The sequence below is a fragment of the Glycine max genome, chromosome 19 (genome assembly GCF_000004515.6).
Source record: "Glycine max cultivar Williams 82 chromosome 19, Glycine_max_v4.0, whole genome shotgun sequence".
NCBI lineage: Eukaryota > Viridiplantae > Streptophyta > Magnoliopsida > Fabales > Fabaceae > Glycine > Glycine max.
In genome coordinates this window covers 6,854,923-6,873,754 of record NC_038255.2, presented here as the reverse complement: position 1 = coordinate 6,873,754, position 18,832 = coordinate 6,854,923, and the positions used below count along the sequence as shown (strand labels likewise).

At 40.2% G+C, this 18,832-nt stretch overlaps 1 protein-coding gene across 1 annotated transcript; it reads left to right on the top strand.

Moving 5' to 3' along the window:
- The first annotated feature begins 5,146 nt into the window (after positions 1–5,146).
- On the top strand, positions 5,147–5,464 carry LOC102661056 (uncharacterized). The gene has a single exon (XM_006604956.1). The coding sequence runs from the start codon at positions 5,147–5,149 to the stop codon at positions 5,462–5,464; it is 318 nt and encodes a 105-aa protein (XP_006605019.1).
- Positions 5,465–18,832: the final 13,368 nt, after the last annotated feature.

Genomic DNA, 18,832 nt, shown 5'->3' with positions numbered 1-18,832 from the left:
TTCATCAATTTCCAGATGAATCCCTGAGTGAAGCGCTTGAGAGATTCCATAGCTTGCTACAGAAGACACCAACTCATGGATTCTCCGAGCTGCCTCAGCTGAACATTTTCATTGATGGTTTGAGACCGCAGTCCAAGCAATTATTAGATGCTTTTGCTGGAGGAATAATTAAATTGAAGACTCCTGAAGAAGCAATGGAACTCATAGAGAATATGGCTGCTAGTGATCATGCTATTATGTGTGATAGAACTCATGTACCCACAAAGAGAAGCATGTTAGAGTTTTCTTCATAAGATGCACTGTTGGCACAGAACAAGTTGCTAGCTAAGCAGCTAGAATCATTGACAAAGACACTTAGTAAGCTACCAACCCAATTACACGCAACTCAACCTTCCCATTTAGCTGTTATGTAGGTTGGAGGTTGTAGTATATATGGAGGAGCGCATGAATCTGGTTGTTGTATACCCCTTGATGATGCTGCAAAGGAAGTGAATTATATGGGGAATCAAAACAGACAAGGATTCAATGCAGGTGGTTTTTTAGATTACCAGCAAGGTGCAAATTTTAATCAAAATCAAGGGCAAGAGTAGAGGTCTCATCCTGGAAATCAATTCAAAAAAGACCAGGGAGGACCACCCAATAGGACTCATAATCAAGGGCCTAGCCTTTATGAGAGGAAAACCAAGCTAGAGGAGACTTTGGCTCAGTTCATGCAAGTTTCAATGTCCAACCACAAGAGCACAGAATCAGCTATAAAGAACCTGGAGATCCAAGTGGGACAACTAGCCAAGCAAATAACTGAGAATTCTTCTGGAGGTTTTGGGGCCAATACTAAGAAAAATCCCAAGGAAGAATGCAAGGTTATCATAACCAGAAGCAAGAGGGAGACCATGGTGGAAGATGAGAGGAGTAATAATGATGAGCAGGAGTTAGAGGATGAAGGAGAAAAAGAAAAAGAAGAAGATCAGATAAGGGAGAAGAAAATAAATGATGAGGAGAAAGAAGAAAAAGAAGAAAAAAATGAAAAAAAAAAGAGAAAATGAGGAAGAAAAGAAGACAAAGAGTGAGTTGGCCAGAGAAAAGAAGAAGGAGGTTGTCCTATGTACAGGGAAGGAAGCACCATACCCTTTGGTGTCGTCTAAGAAAGACAAGGAGCGATACTTTTCTCATTTCCTTGATATCTTCAAGAAATTGGAGATAACTATCCCCTTTGGAGAAGCCTTGCAACAAATGTCACTCTACTCCAAGTTTCTTAAAGATCTGCTGACCAAGAAGGGCAAATATATCCATAGTGATAATATTGTGGTGGAGGGAAACTACAGTGCTATTATCCAAAGAATCCTTCCACCTAAATACAAGGATCTAGGGAATGTTACAATCCCTAGCTCTATTGGTGCAGTGTCAGTTGGAAAAACCCTCATTGACTAGGGGGCCAACATTAATTTGATGCCCATCTCCATGTGAAGAAGGATTAGAGAGCTGGAAATCATGTCAATAAGAATGACATTGCAGTTGGCGGATCGTTCTATTACAAGGCCTTATGGCATGGTAGAAGACGTTTTGGTCAAAGTGCGGCAGTTTACTTTCCCTGCAGATTTCGTAATCAAGGACATTGAAGAGGATGCTGAAATCCCACTGATTATGGGCCCTCCCTTCATGCTAACTGCAAATTGTGTGGTGGATATAGGTAAAGGTAATCTTGAAATAAGTGTGGATGATCAAAAAGTCATGTTTAATTTATTTGAAGCCATTTAGCACCTAAGTGACCACAAGGCCTATTTTAAAGTAGAAAAGGGGGAACATGAGATAGACATGGTAGCTAGAGCCATGGTACTACAGTCCCCACTTGAAAAAGCACTGACTAATACTATGGAGTGTTTGACAACGGAGGAAGAAAAAGAATTGCAGAACTGTTTAGAAGAATTAAAGGATGTAGAAGAAAATCCTTCTGAAAGAGTGGTGTTTGAAGAATTGAAAAAGGACATTCCAGCAGAAAAGGCCAAAGTGGAGTTGGAAACTCTTCTAGAACACTTGAAGTATGTGTTCTTAGGAGAAAATGAAGCAAGTCCGATGATCATCATCAATTCTCTAAGAAAGGAGGAGGAATCTCAGCTGGTGAAGGTTTTGAAGAAACACAAGCCAGCTATTGGATGACATATTTCTAATCTCAAAGGAATCAGACCTTCATATTGTATGCATAAGATGAACATGGAAGCTGATTATAAGCCTATAAGACAGCCACAAAGAAGATTGAATCTGGTTATGAAGGAAGAAGTACGGAAGGAAGTACTTAAGTTGCTTGAAGCAAGCCTCATTTACCCCATTTCGGATAGTGCATGGGTTAGTCCCGTGTAGGTGGTTCCCAAGAAAGGAGGCATGACCGTAATCAGGAATGAGAAGAATGATTTGATTCCCACTAGAACAGTCATAGGGTGGAGGATGTGTATTGATTATAGAAAATTGAACGATGCCACTAGAAAGGATCACTACCCACTTCCCGTCATGGATCAAATGCTTGAAAGGTTGGTAGGACAATCATTATATTTCTTTTTAGATGGATATTCTGGCTACAATCTGTAGAAGCAAAGCTTCATGGTGAATCAAAGGTGATTCAAAGGTGTTTTGATGATAACAATGATGATAACAAAAGATGATGACAAAGGTGGTGACAAAAAGCTCAAAGATCAATCAAAGAACAACTCAAGTGAATCAAAGATCAATCAAAGAACAACTCAAGTGAATCAAGAAGAATTCAAGAGTTCAAGATAAGAATCAAGAAGAATTCAAGACTCAAGAAGAAAGTCTAGAGTCAAGAATCAAGATTCAAGGTTCAAGATCTCAAGAATCAAGATCAACATTTAAGACTCAAGATTCAAGAATGAAGAGAAGACTCAATCAAGATAAGTATTAAAAAGTTTTTCAAAACTTTGAATAGCACGTGAGTTTTTGACAAAACCATTTACCAAAGAGTTTTTACTCTCTGGTAATCGATTACCAGATTGTTGTAATCGATTACCAGTAGCAAAATTGTTTTGAAAAAGTTTTCAAATTGAATTTACAACGTTCCAATTAATTTCAAAAAGTTCTAATCGATTACAATGTTTTGGTAATCGATTACCAGTGCCTTTGAATGTTGAAATTCAAATTTAAATGTGAAGAGTCACATCCTTTCACACAAAAGCTTTGTGTAATCGATTACACTAATTTGGTAATCGATTACCAGTGATTGTTTCTGATAAATCAAAAGATGTAACTCTTCAAAAGGTTTTTGAATTTTTCAAATTGGTTTTAAGTTTTTCTAAAAGTTATAACTCTTCTAAATGGTCTTCTTGGCCAGACATGAAGAGTCTATAAAAGCAAGGCTTTGATTTGTTTTTCAATACACTTTTTACATTCATTCAATCAATCCTTTACAAGCCTTCAATCTCTTTGAACTTCTTCTTCTTCTTTGTACCAAAAGCTTTCTGAAGTTTTCTGGTTTTCCAAACCTTGAAAACTTGTGCTATTCATCTTTTCATTATTTTCTCCCTTTGCCAAAAAGAATTCACCAAGGACTAACCGCCTGAATTCTTTTTGTGTCTCTCTTCTCCCTTTTCCAAAAGAATGAAGGACTAACCGCCTGAATTCTTTTGTGTCTCCCTTCTCCCTTGTCAAAGAATTCAAAACGACACAGTCTGAGAATTCTTTTGATTCTTCCCATTCCCTAATACAAAAGTGTTCAAAGGACTAACCGCCTGAAAATTCTTTTGTATCCCCATTCACAAAGCATCAAAGGTTTAACAGCCTGAGATCTTTGTCTTAACACATTGGAGGGTACATCCTTTGTGATACAAGTAGAGGGTACATCTACTTGGGTTTGACTGAGAACAAGAGAGGGTACATCTCTTGTGGATCAGTTCTAATGGAGGGTACATCCACTAGGTTAAAAGAGAACAAGGGAGGGTACATCCCTTGTGGATCTTTGCTTGTAAAAGGATTTTTACAAGGTTGAAAGAAATCTCAAGGACCGCAGGTCGCTTGGGGACTGGATGTAGGCACGGGTTGTTGCCGAACCAGTATAAAAACTCTTGTGTGTTTGTTTCCTTCTTCCCTACTCTTTTACTTTCCGTTGTGCATTTAATTTCCGCTTTTACTTTCTGTTAAGTTTCTTTTCTACTCCTCATTCTCTTAACAATTTAGTAAAAGCCTTAGAAGAATAAATTTTTAATTAGTAAAGGTTTAGGAATAATTAATTCAACCCCCCCTTCTTAATTATTCTGAGGCCACTCGATCCAACACAATTAGATTGTTGTGGAGCCAAATGATTAAGAAAAGACAACATTTGCCTGTCCTTTTGGTGTGTTTGCTTATAAACAAATGCCCTTCGGTCTTTGCAATGCTCCTGCAACTTTTTAGAGATGTAAGATGGCAATATTTGTTGACATGGTGGAGAAATGTATCGAAGTGTTTATGGATGACTTCTTCGTCTTTGGCTCATCTTTTGATTGTTGTCTAGCAAATCTAGAGCGAGTGTTGCAACGATGTGAAGAGACAAACTTGTTTCTTAATTGGGAAAAATGTCATTTTATGGTACAAGAAGGAATTGTGTTAGGCCACAAAATCTCTGTGAGGGGGATTGAAGTAGACAAAGCAAAAATTGATGTGATTGATAATGGAGGTGGAAGTCTTTGACTGTTGGGAATTGACTTTGTAGGTCCTCTTCCCCCATCCTTTGCAAATGAATATATCCTTGTAGCTGTGGATTATGCCTCTAAATGGGTTGAAGCAGTGGCTGCCCCAAAGAATGATGCCAAAACTGTAGTGAAGTTCTTGAAGAAAAAAACTTTTGCTCGCTTTGGGGTGCCTAGGGTCTTAATCAACAATAGGGGCTCTCATTTTTGCAACAGCCAGCTGTAGAAGGTGTTAGGCCACTATCATGTCACACACAAAGTAGCCTCACCATATCACCCTCAAACAAATGGCCAAGCTGAAGTTTCCAATAGGGAATTGAAGAAGATCTTGGAGAAAACTGTGGCCTCCACTCGGAAGGATTGGTCAAGCAAGCTAGATGATGCACTATGGGCTTACAGAACTACCTTCAAGACCCCTATAGGCCTGTCTCCGTTCCAAATGGTTTATGGCAAATGCCTACCACTTACCGGTAGAAATGGAGCATAAGGCATACTGGGCTTTGATATTTCTGAATTTTGATGAGGCTCTTTCAAGGGAAAAGAGGAAGTTGCAACTCTTGGAGCTGGAAGAAATGAGATTGAATGCGTATGAGTCTTCAAGATTGTACAAAGAAAAAGTGAAGGCTTATCATGACAAGAAGCTGTTAAAGAAGGACTTTAGGCCAGGACAACAAGTGTTGTTGTTCAACTCAAGATTGAAGTTGTTTCTAGGCAAACTAAAGTCTAAATGGTCTGGACCATTTACCATCAAGGAAGTCAAGCCATATGGAGCAGTGGAATTATTTGACCCTTAGTTAGAGACTCCGGACAGAACATGGATAGTAAATGGTCATAGATTGAAGCTATACCATGGTGGAAACATTGAGAGATTGACAAACATTATGCAATTACAAGACCCTTAGAGGTAACATGCGTCAAGCTAATGACATTAAAGAAGCGCTTACTGGGAGGCAACCCAGCTTTTTCCTTATTTTCTTAATCATTGTTTTCTATACATCATTGCATATAGTTAGGTTTCAACTTTTTTGTGATTGTTGGAGTTAGAATCAACATGTTTTTGTATGATAAAGGGGTTGGCAAAAGCTTCTCTGAAGCTATGGATGAGGAAATAACTCAGAATTTTTTTTTTGTCATCCAGTCGCTCAATGCACCCTGTGCGCTAAGCGAATCATACTTCACGCACTAAGCAAGTAGTCACTCGTACTAAGCACGCCAACCCCCACCCATTTGTTGAAGGAGTCTCACTAAGCGAGACAGTTGCGCTGAGCCCAAAAACCTCTTTGGAATAATAATTATTGGAATAGGGCAAAGCGAGTCAACTCGCTAAGCACAACCCAACGTCTCGCTAAGCGCATCTGTGCGCTAAGCGCAAATCACTCTCTTCCTGGACCCCCATGTCAATTGGGCTAAGCGGGTCATACCCGCTAAGCCCAAATATCTCTCTGGAATGGCATTGTGCTAAGCGAGATCACCTCGCTAAGCGCAACCCCACTACTGCATCTTGAGGCATTTAATTTGCTAAGCTAGCCATGTCCCGTTAGCGGAAGTTGTAGACCAATCAGAGCTGCAGAACTCGCTAAGCGCGTACCTGTGCGCTAAGCCCAAAACCTTCCCGGGTTTTCTAATTTTTGAATTGGGCTAAGCGAGTCTGTCCCACTAAGCGCATGAGTTTAAATCCTGAAAATTCAAACGTCACTGCGTGTTGGCTTAGCGAGTCACTCGCTGATCGAGGCCATACCCGAATCAAATATACATTAAAAATGCAGTATCTAGGAAGTGATCATAGGTCGTCTCCCAACGAGCAATGGTCAACAAAACGTTCATAAACAGTAACGAATTGGGGGGGTTTGTTTTTGTAATTTAAACAACGAGCAAATTTTAATTAGAAAATAACATAATTAAAACATGTTGTTTCCCCTTAATTCACAAGCAAGTCTCTAATCCTAGGTTACGAGAATTTATCATTTATCAGTTTAACCACTTAATCCAACCCTAAATTAAATTACTAAGCGAAATTTAACATAAGGCTGTCATTATGTGATTAAGCAACACATACACCAATTAATCATGAACGAAACTGATCATTAAGCATGAACGTAAATTAAGCACAGAGACAATTAATCAAGCACTAAGCATGCATGGATTAATAGCAACAAATACAGAGTAATTGGTGAAAAGGAAAAATTGATCATAATTCAATAGTAATAATAAAACCTCAAAAAGAGTTGTGCCTGATCCTCAAGAGAAAACAACGCTGGAGACTTAGCCTTCCATTAATCAGTAGAAAACGAAATTGCAGATTGAAGCAGAAAATGAATTTTATTGCTACGTGAATAGTACGCATGAACAATAAAAACTGGAATTGCAAAACCTAAAATTATTCTCCTCTCCAAACGAAAAAAACCTCCTAAAACTAAAACCTTGGTGCTATTATATAGATTCTCAGCCCCAAAGCTTACAAATCTGTTTTAAGTCCAAGCCCATAAATAAAATAAAATCTGGATAAGATAAGATAAGATAAGATTTGATAAAATAAAATCTAGATAAGATAAGATAAGATTGGATGAAATAATATCTAGATGAGATAAAATCTAGATAAGATAAGATTTGATAAAATAAAATTGTCTGCTCTCTTCAAGTCCAAGCCCAATTCCGGATTCAAGCCCGATTGCTTATAATTCTCCTGAAATTAAATTAAAAACACAAAATTAGTCCAGTAGGCCCAAATGATAAAATTACGTAATTAATTTGACAATTAAGGCTAATGAGTAATTAAAATGGTGACAAAAAGGGTTAAGAAATAGGAGAAAATAATGACACATCACTCGCGCTAAGCGAGACAGTCGAAACTGCCAAAAATAAGACATAACTGCTTTAGACAGTTACTTTTGTGCACAAAATAATAACTCCCATCTCATCATTGGCATTCACCTGCATTTCCTACACTATGCATTTTGCTTCTATGCTATTTTTGCCCTCATCTCTACTCATTTACCTTAGCAATCCAAGTAAGTTCCTCAATCTTTTGTCAATTTTTAAATTTTTGAACCCTAGGGTAGAAGACAACTTTTCTTGCTCTGTGATTTTGATTTCTGTTGATGTTGTTGTTCATTGCTTAGTTGCTTGATTGTATGTTGTTAAGGCTTTACTTTAGCGTATAATGTAGGTTCATTTGATGGGTTTTGCTTAGGTTTCCTATGGTTGAAAGTGACTAGGAAGTGGAGGCTTCGAAGCCCCAGTTTTTCTAGAAATTTTGGTGCACTCGCTAAGTGAGTTCATCAATTTTGGATGAATTTCTGGATTTTCTTATGAACTCGTTAAGTCGGCCCTGTCCCGCTAAGCATGTTCATCATTTCTGCTTAAATTTATGCTTATGTGTATGAACTCGCTAAGCCACTGCACTTCGGCTTAGCGAGCATTTAAATTTCAAGTTCTAATTTTTAAGTTTGTATGAACTTACTTAGCCGGCATGCCACGCTAAGCGAGTTAGTTTAGTTAGGTCTAAGTCTTTGAGGCTTTTGGTATTCTGGTTGCGGCTAAGCGAGCCACACTTGCTAAGCCACCATGCCTCTGAAAGTCTAAATAAGCATGGGCTAAGCGAGTTAGTCTCGCTAAGCCCAAGGCAATTTAGTTGTTATGAAAATTTGTTCATGCGCTAAGCGAGCCAGTCTCGCTAAGCGCAATTTCTTCTCTGATTGTGAATATGCTCGCTAAGCCAATAATGTTCCAGTAGTCAAGTTAGGCTAAGCACCCACTTGCGCTAAGCCTGTATAGTGTGCCGCGCTAAGCGAGCAAGTCTCGCTAAGCGCAATTAGCTCCCTGTTGAAGAATAAGGCTTAGCGAGCCATGCTCACTTAGCCATTGTGTTGTGTCAGCTAAGCGAGGGTGTCTCGCTCAGCCAAAGTCTTTATTTATCTGTTGTCACGCTAAGCATGCCCTTCCTGCTAAGCGTATCATGTCATTTTCTGAAGGCGTGCTTAGCGAGTTTGTCTCGCTAAGCGCCCAATCCAATTTTATGTTTTCAGTCTTGAATAAAACCTGTTTAATTTTCTTTCCTGTGATTCTTTTGATGCAGATGGCCTCTAGGAAGAGAAAAGCAACCGCCTCCCAACCTTAGGAACCATATGACACAACTAGATTCATTTTAGAGGTCGCCTGGGAAAGATATGAGCAGAACGTTCACTCCCGGAACATCCTTCCAAAGAGGAACGTTACTTTATATGTTATAGAGTACGACGAGTTCCGCCGGGAACTTGAGAGGAGGCGATGGCATAAAGCCTTGACCAGGCAGCCTGATGGTCGCATTGATGTGGCCCTAGTCAAGGAGTTTTATGCTAATTTTTTTGATCCAGAGGAGAAGTCCTCGAGGCAAGTTCAAGTACGAGGCAAGCTGATTAAGTTTGACGGGGAGACGCTGAACACATTCTTAGAGACCCCCGTGGTTTTCGAGCCAGGGGAGCGCTACTTAGCTTATTCAAGGTTCTGCCATACGCATCTAGACCCTCAGGAGCTTGCTTTAAGCTCTGCATTCCAGGGGCACGGTTTTGTTCTAAATACTGAAGGAGCACCCTGGAAGCTCTTGAGGAAGGATCTCACCACTCTGGTGCAGACCTGGAGCATCCTCTCTTATTCTAACCTCGCCTCCATCTCTAATACGTCTGATCTTAATATGGACAGGGCGAGGTTAGTGTATGGATTGGTCACGAATATGGACATGGATGTGGGCTCGTTCATCTCTAGACAGATATCTCAGATGGCCCAGTCCAACTCCTCCAGGCTTGGCTTCCCTGCCCTTATCAATGCCTTATGCATCGCCAGGGGAGTTGTTCCAGACTCGTTGACCTTCAAGTCCCTTAGCCCTGCCATTAATTTGGCTTACATTAGAAAGAACTGCTGGAACCCAGATGATCCCACAATCACTTTTCCAGGGACCCGCAAGGCTCAAGCTCGGGCACCCTCAGACGCTTCTGCTCCTTCCTCCTCTGCTCCTACTTCTCCAGCACCTACACCAGCACCACCAGCTCCCGCTCCAACACCCTCCGGCACCTCCGCTCAGAGCACAGAGATCTTAGTGTCGATGCTGCAGAGCCTCCACCATGGCTTATGCCTGGTGATGCAGAGTATTCACAACTTGGCTCAGCATCGACCCATTATTAGCATGGAGGATTTCATGGCCCAGGTGGCCTGGCCAGGAGTCCAGCCTTCTCCTATGGGGGAAGGTGAGGCTCCTACAGCCCAGGAGCTGCAGCCAGAGGTCGAGGCAGAGGCTGAGGAAACGCCTAAGGTCACACCTGCTACCACTAAGGAAGGAGACGGCGCTGCATCTGCCGATTACATTGCAAATATGGCAGCAGCACAAAGCACCTAGGATCCCTGGCTCACTCCAGCTCAGGATACATCATTTCCAGCTCAGGATGTTCCCTCCTCACCTTATGACAACCATACACCGGCACAGGATGATTGAAGACAAGACTATATTTATATTTCTGCTTTTTAGATTCAGTTTTAGTTTTAGTTTATTTACTTATTTAGAAAATTTCACAGCTTTTTGAACAGTTTACATTTATATGCACAGTGGTTTGTTTTGGTTTAAATTTCTGGTGTTTGTGATTGGTTTTGAATTTGATTGATTGCATGACTTGAGTGAATTGCGATGTTAGATCATGTGCTTTGAATAAGTATGTGGTAATTAGAAGAGAAAGAACATGAATTAGGGGCGTGAGTGAAATTGTTAGTTTGTTTGACAGGTAAATAGTGAAGGTAATCATTAGTCATAACCCAGTGAGTTGTGTGAACTTTAATTGTGAGAGAACAACTAGCATCGAGTATCAATTTTTGCATGAATCTCTGAATACTGAATGAATGCATGATTTGGAAATGATAAAGGTTGTGATTGATTGAATTAGCCACTTAGCCAAATAGCCTACCCTGTTCATGAATGATGAATTTTTCACCCATTTTGAGCTTAAATCTGATTGATTGAGTTGAACCCTAAGCCTGTTGAATTATAATCTCCATCTACCTTTCTTTAGGTTGTAGGAGAGCATTATGGTTCAAAGCAAATTTGTTCCAAATTTCGGGGAAGGTATTGGGTGATGATGATTGTGGTAAGACAAGCAACAGCCACAGAAAATTGTATCAAGAAGCAGTAAGTAAAAAAAAAGAGAGAGAAAAAAAAAGGAAAGTTTCAACAATAAGCAAAGTTTATGTGTGTTGTTGCTTAAGCTAAGTGTCTTATATGATTGTGGCATTTCAATAAAAGTTGGGAATAAAAGGAAAAGAGGAGATCTAAGGATGAATGCTCTCCTAGAACCTAAGTTTTGCATCCTAGAAAAACCATAAATTGTTTGTAGCCCAGCCTCATTACAAGCCAAGAAAGTCCTTCATATTCAAATTGTGTGTTTATGATTGTATGACATGAGATGAAATGCAAAAGTTAAGACTTGTGTTGGTTGTTGATTTGAAGAATTACCTTAAACACTTGTGCTTATGAGAGAAACAGTGACCGTGAGGATTAGGCTTGATGAACCTTCCTTGATACTTGTCTTGCTTGCTAGCTTATTTCATTTGTGTTGCTTAATGATCATGTTCATATCTTTGAAGTTCTGCATATCTTTATGAAGGACTGTGGGTTGAAGTATTGCTTGCCACTTATGTTCATGTGATTGAATGTTTTGGAACAAACACATTTTTTTTTGGTTAACCACTGTGATTTCTGTCACTTGAGGACAAGTAAACTATTATTTCTTTGCTTGAGGACAAGAAAAACTGTAAATTTGGGGGAGTTTGTTAGTCGTTATTCACGACTAAGTTTTGTATTAAATATTTGCACGAAATTAGCGCTTTACCTCCAATTTATAGTTCGTTTTGTAGGAATTGTACATATTTTCATGTTTAGTTTAATTTTATACAATAGATGCTTCCATTTTTGTGAATTAATGTTGAAAACACTTCAATTTCAAGCTAAAAGAAAAGAAGATTCAAGTAGTTGATGTCTCGCTAAGCGAGGCAGATCTGCTTAGTGAGTGACATCCACTAAGCGAGGCATACAGCTCACTTAGTGTAACACCCTGAGATATTATAAGTTATAAATCAATGTTTAATTGTATTTATTGTGTTATTTGACTATATGATGGACTTGAATGAGTTGAAGTATGCCTTGAATGAGTCATGTGTGAATTTATTGATGTGGATGTTGAATTATGTGGAGTTTTGTTAAGTGAAGTTGAAATTATGAGATTTTAGATTTTACCAAAACCTAGTTCAGTGAAATCGTGATACTGGATTCGTTAACCGTTAGATCGTCTTCAAATTTGTCTGGATCTCCCTAAGATATGTTTCTATAGTCTGACCCTTGGGATTTTGAAAATAATAACTTTTGGTCTCCCGCTAAGCGAGAATGGCGCGCTAAGCGCAATTCCAACCGAGGGGAATTGCGCTGAGCGGCCCAAAGTTGCCCTAAGGCCAATTCTAATCGAGGGGAATTGCGTTGAGCGGCCCAAAGGTGCGCTAAGCAAGTCCTAGTGCAGGGGGGCTGCACTAAGCGCAAGAAGTGACTTCTGCTTAGCACGACAAGCCCGCTAAGCGAAAGTTGCAGGTTATAAATACATCCTCAGCGTGAAAAACACGATTTTCACTCTCCTCTTCTCCCAAACATGTCTCCCAAACCCTAAAACCTTATTTTCCACCACCCAAGACCACTGGTGGCCGCCGTAAGCTGTCGTTGCTTGCTATTGGACCCCCACACCAAGAGGAACACTTTAATCGGAGCGGAATCCTCAGAATCCTCCTCAAAGATTCGGTGGAGAAAATCCTCCAATCCTCCATTTCATAGTTTATCTGAGGTAATCTTGACTTCTAAACCTTCTCCTAGTTAGTTTGAGTTCCTCTTAGTGTCGCTTATGTTTTGGGTACTGTACTAGGGTGTTTTTACACTTCCTTTGAAAAACCCTAGAGAATGACACATTGTAAAAGTTATCTTTTTATAACATTGAGGTTATTTTTGCGGCATTCACTGAACCCTAGTCACATTGGCGTGATCGGAATTTTAAAATGATGTTTCCATTTGTAGAATCCGAAACACCCCTCAGCCCTTTATGTTTTGACTGGCCATCTGTATAATTTGTGAAGGGCAATGGGATGATATGGCAAGCGATTAGAAAATACAAATGATGGAAAGTGGGTGTTAATGTATTGAGGCATCAATTCTCAAAAGTAATCAAGTAGGAACTTGTGATGGTTGTGATTTTGTGTGGTTCTTTGTTTGTGTGTATTCCTTCCAAGTCTAACTCCCTAGTGTGTATAGGGAGTGATGGCTGGACGAAATGACTGTGCGATAGCTGATGCCCTTCAAGCCTTAGCTCAGGCTATAGGGAATCCAAATAGGGGAGAAGCTGGTGGAGCTGTTGAGTACTAGGGGTTGGACCGCTTCCAAAGAAACAACCATCTTTCATTCAATGGGGGATACAACCCTGATGGTGCTCAGAACTGGATAAGGGAAATTGAGAAGATTTTCCGAGTGATGGCATGTCCGGAAGGGAAAAAAGTTGCTTTTGGTACATACACTTTGGTGGAAGAAGCTTAGTATTGGTGGGAGAATACTCGCCAATGCCTAGAGGCTGAAGGTCAAGATGTGACCTGGGATGTCTTCAAGAGGGTATTTTTGGAGAAATACTTTCCTGGGGATGTTAGGAACAAGAAAGAGATGGAGTACTTGGAGCTCAAGCAGGGAACATGATCGTGGCTGAATATGCAGCCAAGTTTGAGGAGCTGGTGAGATACTTTCCCCATTATCAAAGGAGAGATGGTGAAAGTTCCAAGTGTTTAAAGTTTCTGAATGGCTTACGACTTGAAGTGAAACAAGCTTTGAATTACCAAGGTGTTCGTCAGTTTCCATTCATGGTTAACATGTGTCAGATTTAGGATGAAGACTCTTAAGACAGGGCGAGCTATTATAAGAGTATAGGTCCAATGAAGAACAAAAAGAATGGACCTCAACATCGGGGAAAGCCGTACTTGAACCCTCCTAAGCAATATGGTAACTGCCCCAACAATCAAAAGATTGTTGCCATGGGATTTGCGGGTGGTAGTGGTAGCAAACCCAATACTTTCCCCACTCAGATCACTTGCTACAGATGTAGAAGGCCAGGGCACATCTCCTCAAATTGTCCAGATAAAGATATAATCTGTTTTAATTGTGGACAAAAGGGACACACTCAAAGAGATTGTTCACGACTCAAGAGAGAGCAAAATGGTGGAGGCCCAAATGGTTAAACTGGACATCCGAGGGCCACGGGAAGAGTCTTTACCCTATGGTACTGAAGCTTTGAAATCCAAGGATCTAATCCAAGGTAAGTGTTTCATAAATGGGATTCCTTTACTTGTACTATTCGATTCTGTGCAACCCACTCTTTTATATCCCATTTGTGTGTAAGGAAATTTAGGCTACCCATGTCTTCTTTGAATATAAATCTGATTGTAGAAACCCCAACTAATGGTTCTGCGTTAACTTCTTATGTGTGTTTGGACTGTCTTGTGAAAATTCCTAGTAAGACCTTCTTGATTGATCTGATTTGTTTGCCTTTGAGCCAGATTGATGTTATTCTTGGTATGGACTGGTTATCTTCCAACCATGTCTTGTTAAACTGTTTTGATAAAATTGTGGTGTTTGATGATTCTGGAGTGAGTAAAGATATGATGTTTATCTCTGCCAACCAAGTTGTGACATCTTTAAAAGAAGATGGTCAAGTGTACATGATCTTGTCTAACCTAGCGACAGAGACAAAGGTCTCCATGGATGACCTCCCTGTAGTTAAAGAGTTTCCTGAAGTGTTTCCTGAGGATATATCTGGTCTACCACCCAAGAGAGAGAGATAGAGTTTTCCATAGACCTAGTACCTGGTGCTGGACCCGTATCCATAGCCCCTTATAGGATGTCTCCTATAGAGTTAGCCGAGCTTAAGAAACTGTTAGAGGAGTTGTTGGAGAAGCAGTTTGTGAGACCCAGTGTGTCTCCATAGGGAGCACCAGTGTTGGTAGTGAAGAAGAAAGATGGAACCATGAGGTTGTGTGTAGACTACCGCCAGTTGAATAAGGTGATGGTTAAGAATAAGTACCCTTTTCCTAGAATAGATGACCTTATGGACCAACTGGTAGGAGCTTGTGTGTTCAGTAAGATAGACCTTAGGTCAGGTTACCATCAGATTCAAGTGAAGTCTGAGGACATACCTAAGATTGCTTTTAGGACCCGTTATGGTCACTATGAGTATCTAGTCATGCCCTTTGGTGTGACTAATGCTCCAGGTGCGTTTATGGACTACATGAATAGAGTCTTTCACCCTTACCTTGATAGTTTTGTGGTGGTATTCATAGATGATATTTTGGTATACTCCAAGACTAGAGAGGAACATGAAGAACATTTGAGGATTGTGCTACATACCCTTAGGGACCGACAACTCTATGCTAAGTTGTCCAAGTGTGAGTTTTGGTTAGAGAAAGTTAGTTTCCTAGGGCATGTGATATCTCAAGGGGGCATAGTTGTAGATCCATCTAAGATAGAAGTCGTTCTTGAGTGGGAGAGTCCTAAATTTGTTTTTGAGATTATGAGTTTCATGGGTTTGGCAGGATACTACTGGAGATTCATAGAAGGTTTCTCCAAGTTAGCTTTGCCTTTGACTAAACTGACTCGTAAGGGTCAAGCTTTTGTGTGGGACACCCAGTGTGAGCATAGTTTTCAGACCCTTAAGGAAAGATTGATGACCACTCCAGTGCTAGTTTTGCCGAACCCGAGGGAACCCTTTAAGGTGTATTGTGATGCATCAAAGATGGGTTTAGGAGGAGTGTTGATGCAAAATGGCCAAGTAATGGCCTATGCTTCTAGACAACTCAAGACTCATGAGAGGAATTATCCCACTCATGACTGGAGTTAGCTGCTGTAGTTTTTGCCCTTAAGATGTGGAGGCATTACTTGTTTGGCTCCAAGTTTGAGGTGTTTAGTGATCATAAGAGCCTTAAGTACTTGTTTAGTCAGAAAGAGTTGAACATGCGTCAAAGGAGATGGTTATAGTTTCTTAAAGATTATGATTTTGAGCTTAGCTACCATCCCGGCAAAGCCAATGTAGTGGTTGACGGCTTGAGTAGGAAATCCCTACATATATCGGCCTTGATGGTTAGAGAGATTGATCTCCTAGAACAGTTTAGAGACCTTAGCCTTGCATGTGAGGTTACTCCTAATAGTGTAAGATTAGGAGCTTTGAGGATCACTAGTGAGTTACTAGGAGATATCAAGGAGGGCCAGAAGACTGATCTTTTTCTAAGGACCCAGTTAGAAGCTATAGAATCAGGAAGAGATATTAGTTTCAAGGTTGGATCAGATGGAGTATTGAGACTTCAAGATAGTATTTGTGTTCCCAATGTGTCTGAACTTAGGAAGATGATCCTAGAGGAAGGACATAGGAGTAACTTGAGCATACATCCTGGTGCTATTAAGATGTATCAGGATTTAAAGATGATGTTTTGGTGGCCCAACATGAAAAGAGAAGTTAGTGAGTTTTTGTACACATGTTTAGTCTGTCAGAAGGCTAAGATAGAACACCAGAGACCTTTCGAGAAGTTACAACCCTTGGAGATACCCAGTGGAAGTGGGACAGTATTTCTATGGATTTTGTCATAGGACTACCTAGAACCCCCAAAGGTTTTGATTTTATCTAGGTTATTGTTGACAGGTTGACCAAGATTGCTCATTTTATTCCCATTAATATCATATTTTCCTTGGAAAAGTTTACCTCCCTGTATATTAGTGAGATTGTTAGATTACATGGTGTGCCATTTAGCATAGTGTTTGATAGAGATCCTAGGTTTACCTCTAGATTTTGGGAGAGCCTGAGCAAAGCGTTGGGAACCAAGCTTAGACTAAGTTCAGCCTACCATCCTCAGACTGATGGCCAAATTGAATGGACCATTCAGTCATTGGAGGACCTTTTAAGGGCACATGTCTTAGAGCGGAAGGGAAGCTAGGAGAGATTTCTTCCATTGATAGAGTTCACTTACAACAATAGTTTTCACTCTACCATTGGCATGGCTCCTGTCATACCCTAATTTCTTCTGGGGATTATTACTTGATGACATGCAACCTTTGGTTAGCTGCTTTGAGATACTTGGCGTCCTTTGTTGCACAATAAATGAAGTCCCGAGACGTCTCGGAAATCAAAAGGAAGCAGGCTTGCGCGATCCGTGAAATTCCGTAATGTGGCGGAAGTCGAAGAGAGGTGTTTTTGCACAATCCGTGGGTTTCCGTAACTTCTTCGAAAGCTAAAAAAGAGTAAATACATAATCCGTAAGGATTCGTAACCTTGCGGAAGGGGAAATAAGTATCGTTATGAAATTCGTAAAATTTCGTAACGTTACGGAAAAAGAATTACAAAAAAATAGAAGGGGATGCATTTAGTAAAAGGGGGGTGCAAATAGCAACCAGGCCCACTTGGGCCCTCCAGAAGATTCCTCCAGAAGGTTGTTGCTTCTGGAGGAAGCAACCTTGCTCGCGTGGGCGAGCTGGGCGGCAAGCTTCTCCCCTATTTTTCTATAAATAGGGAATGAAGTGAAGTAGAAAAGGGTTCAGCCCCTTAGGCACTTCTCTCTCTCTCGAAATAGCTGAGGAAAATTAGTTCCGTGAAGAAAATCCAAGCCGAGGCGCTTCCGTAACGTTTCCGTAACTTTTCCGTGAGTAATTACGTGAAGATTCTCGACCATTCTTCAAGATTCATCGTTCGTTCTTCGTTTTCTTCAGTCTTCAACGGGTAAGTACCTCAAACCAAGCTTTTCAATTCATTCTATGTACCCGTGGTGGTCCACATTTCGTTTCATGTATTTTTTGTCTCATTTTCATTTGCTTTTTATACCCCCTTTTGACGTGCTTAAGCCATTTATTTAAGTCATTTCTCGCTTAATCTAAAAATAAAATACATTTCCACCGATCGTTTTAATTGTATCATCTGTTAATTTTGGTTAAAATGAATTCCGACCGTTCGGTCGTGCCGTAACCACGTTGGAAATCAAAAAAGAGGTAAAATAATAATATAATAATCAAAAATACCTTTTAGTAAAATAAAAGCGAAAGATCAATCGGACGTTTTCTCTTTGGGATTTCTCATTCTTAATTGAATTGACTAATAACTAAAGTGAAACTAAGGCTAAAATCAATTCACCTAGTCAAGCTCGTCCACAAAAATAGGGTTTTTTGAAAGTTTATCATTTCAGTTTCTTACTAAGTAAAAAGGATCATTTTTTAAGGTCCAACGCCTTAAAATGATCACCCTTCAAGTAAAAAGAATCACTTGATTCACGCATAAGAAAGAACTACGTAGGTCTGATTTCCTCTCCAAAGGAGGGTACGTAGGAGCAAAAGCCCCGCTTTTGTCGACCTCAAAAAATAAAAAGAAATAAAAGTTAAGATAACACAATTCCATAATTCTAAAAATAGGCTGTTGTCTTTCAAGACAAACGCAAGAGGTGCTACCTTCCTCAAGCGTAAATACAACTCCCGAACTTAGAACTTTTATTTTTGACCGGTTTCCTTCGGTTTTTCCGACGTTTTCCACAAATAAACGTTGGTGGCGACTCCGCGCATCTTTCCTCCTTTGGAAAGCGCACCCGTGAGCCTCGCCCTCGCTTGCCCGCGAAGGGCACGTTGCGACAGTTGGCGACTCCACTGGGGACTTTTTGTGAGTTAGGCCTATTTTAGGAGTTGTAGAATTGTGAAACTTTGGGTGTGCTTTTATTGAACTGTGTAAAATGTAAATAATTGTTGTCTATTTCGCATTCTTTACACTGCATTCTAAGCACCCACGGGTTTGAGTAAAAAGGGGCCCTACACCTGGGTTCATGGGAATTTAAGGAGTGGAGGTGAATCTATCATCATGCTAGGTCTCCGACTTGCTTGATAATAGTGAAACCTCGTCTAGAGCTTTCTCTCTTTATAATATGTTGTCGCTGGTATTCCATACCGCCACAATATTATTATCTTGAGTGATGATACCTCTAGAAAACAGTCGTGTGAGTTATAAATTGTTGGGAAGTAGTTATTAGAGACCCCTAGATATTATCCCATAGGTTTCCAAATAGGGGCAAAGAGCAAACACGCTCCATGCCATTTGTTCTCATGCATC

Excerpts from the sequence above, each read along its gene's own strand:
- LOC102661056 (XM_006604956.1), top strand. The coding sequence starts at position 5,147 with ATGGAGCATAAGGCATACTGGGCTTTGATATTTCTGAATTTTGATGAG.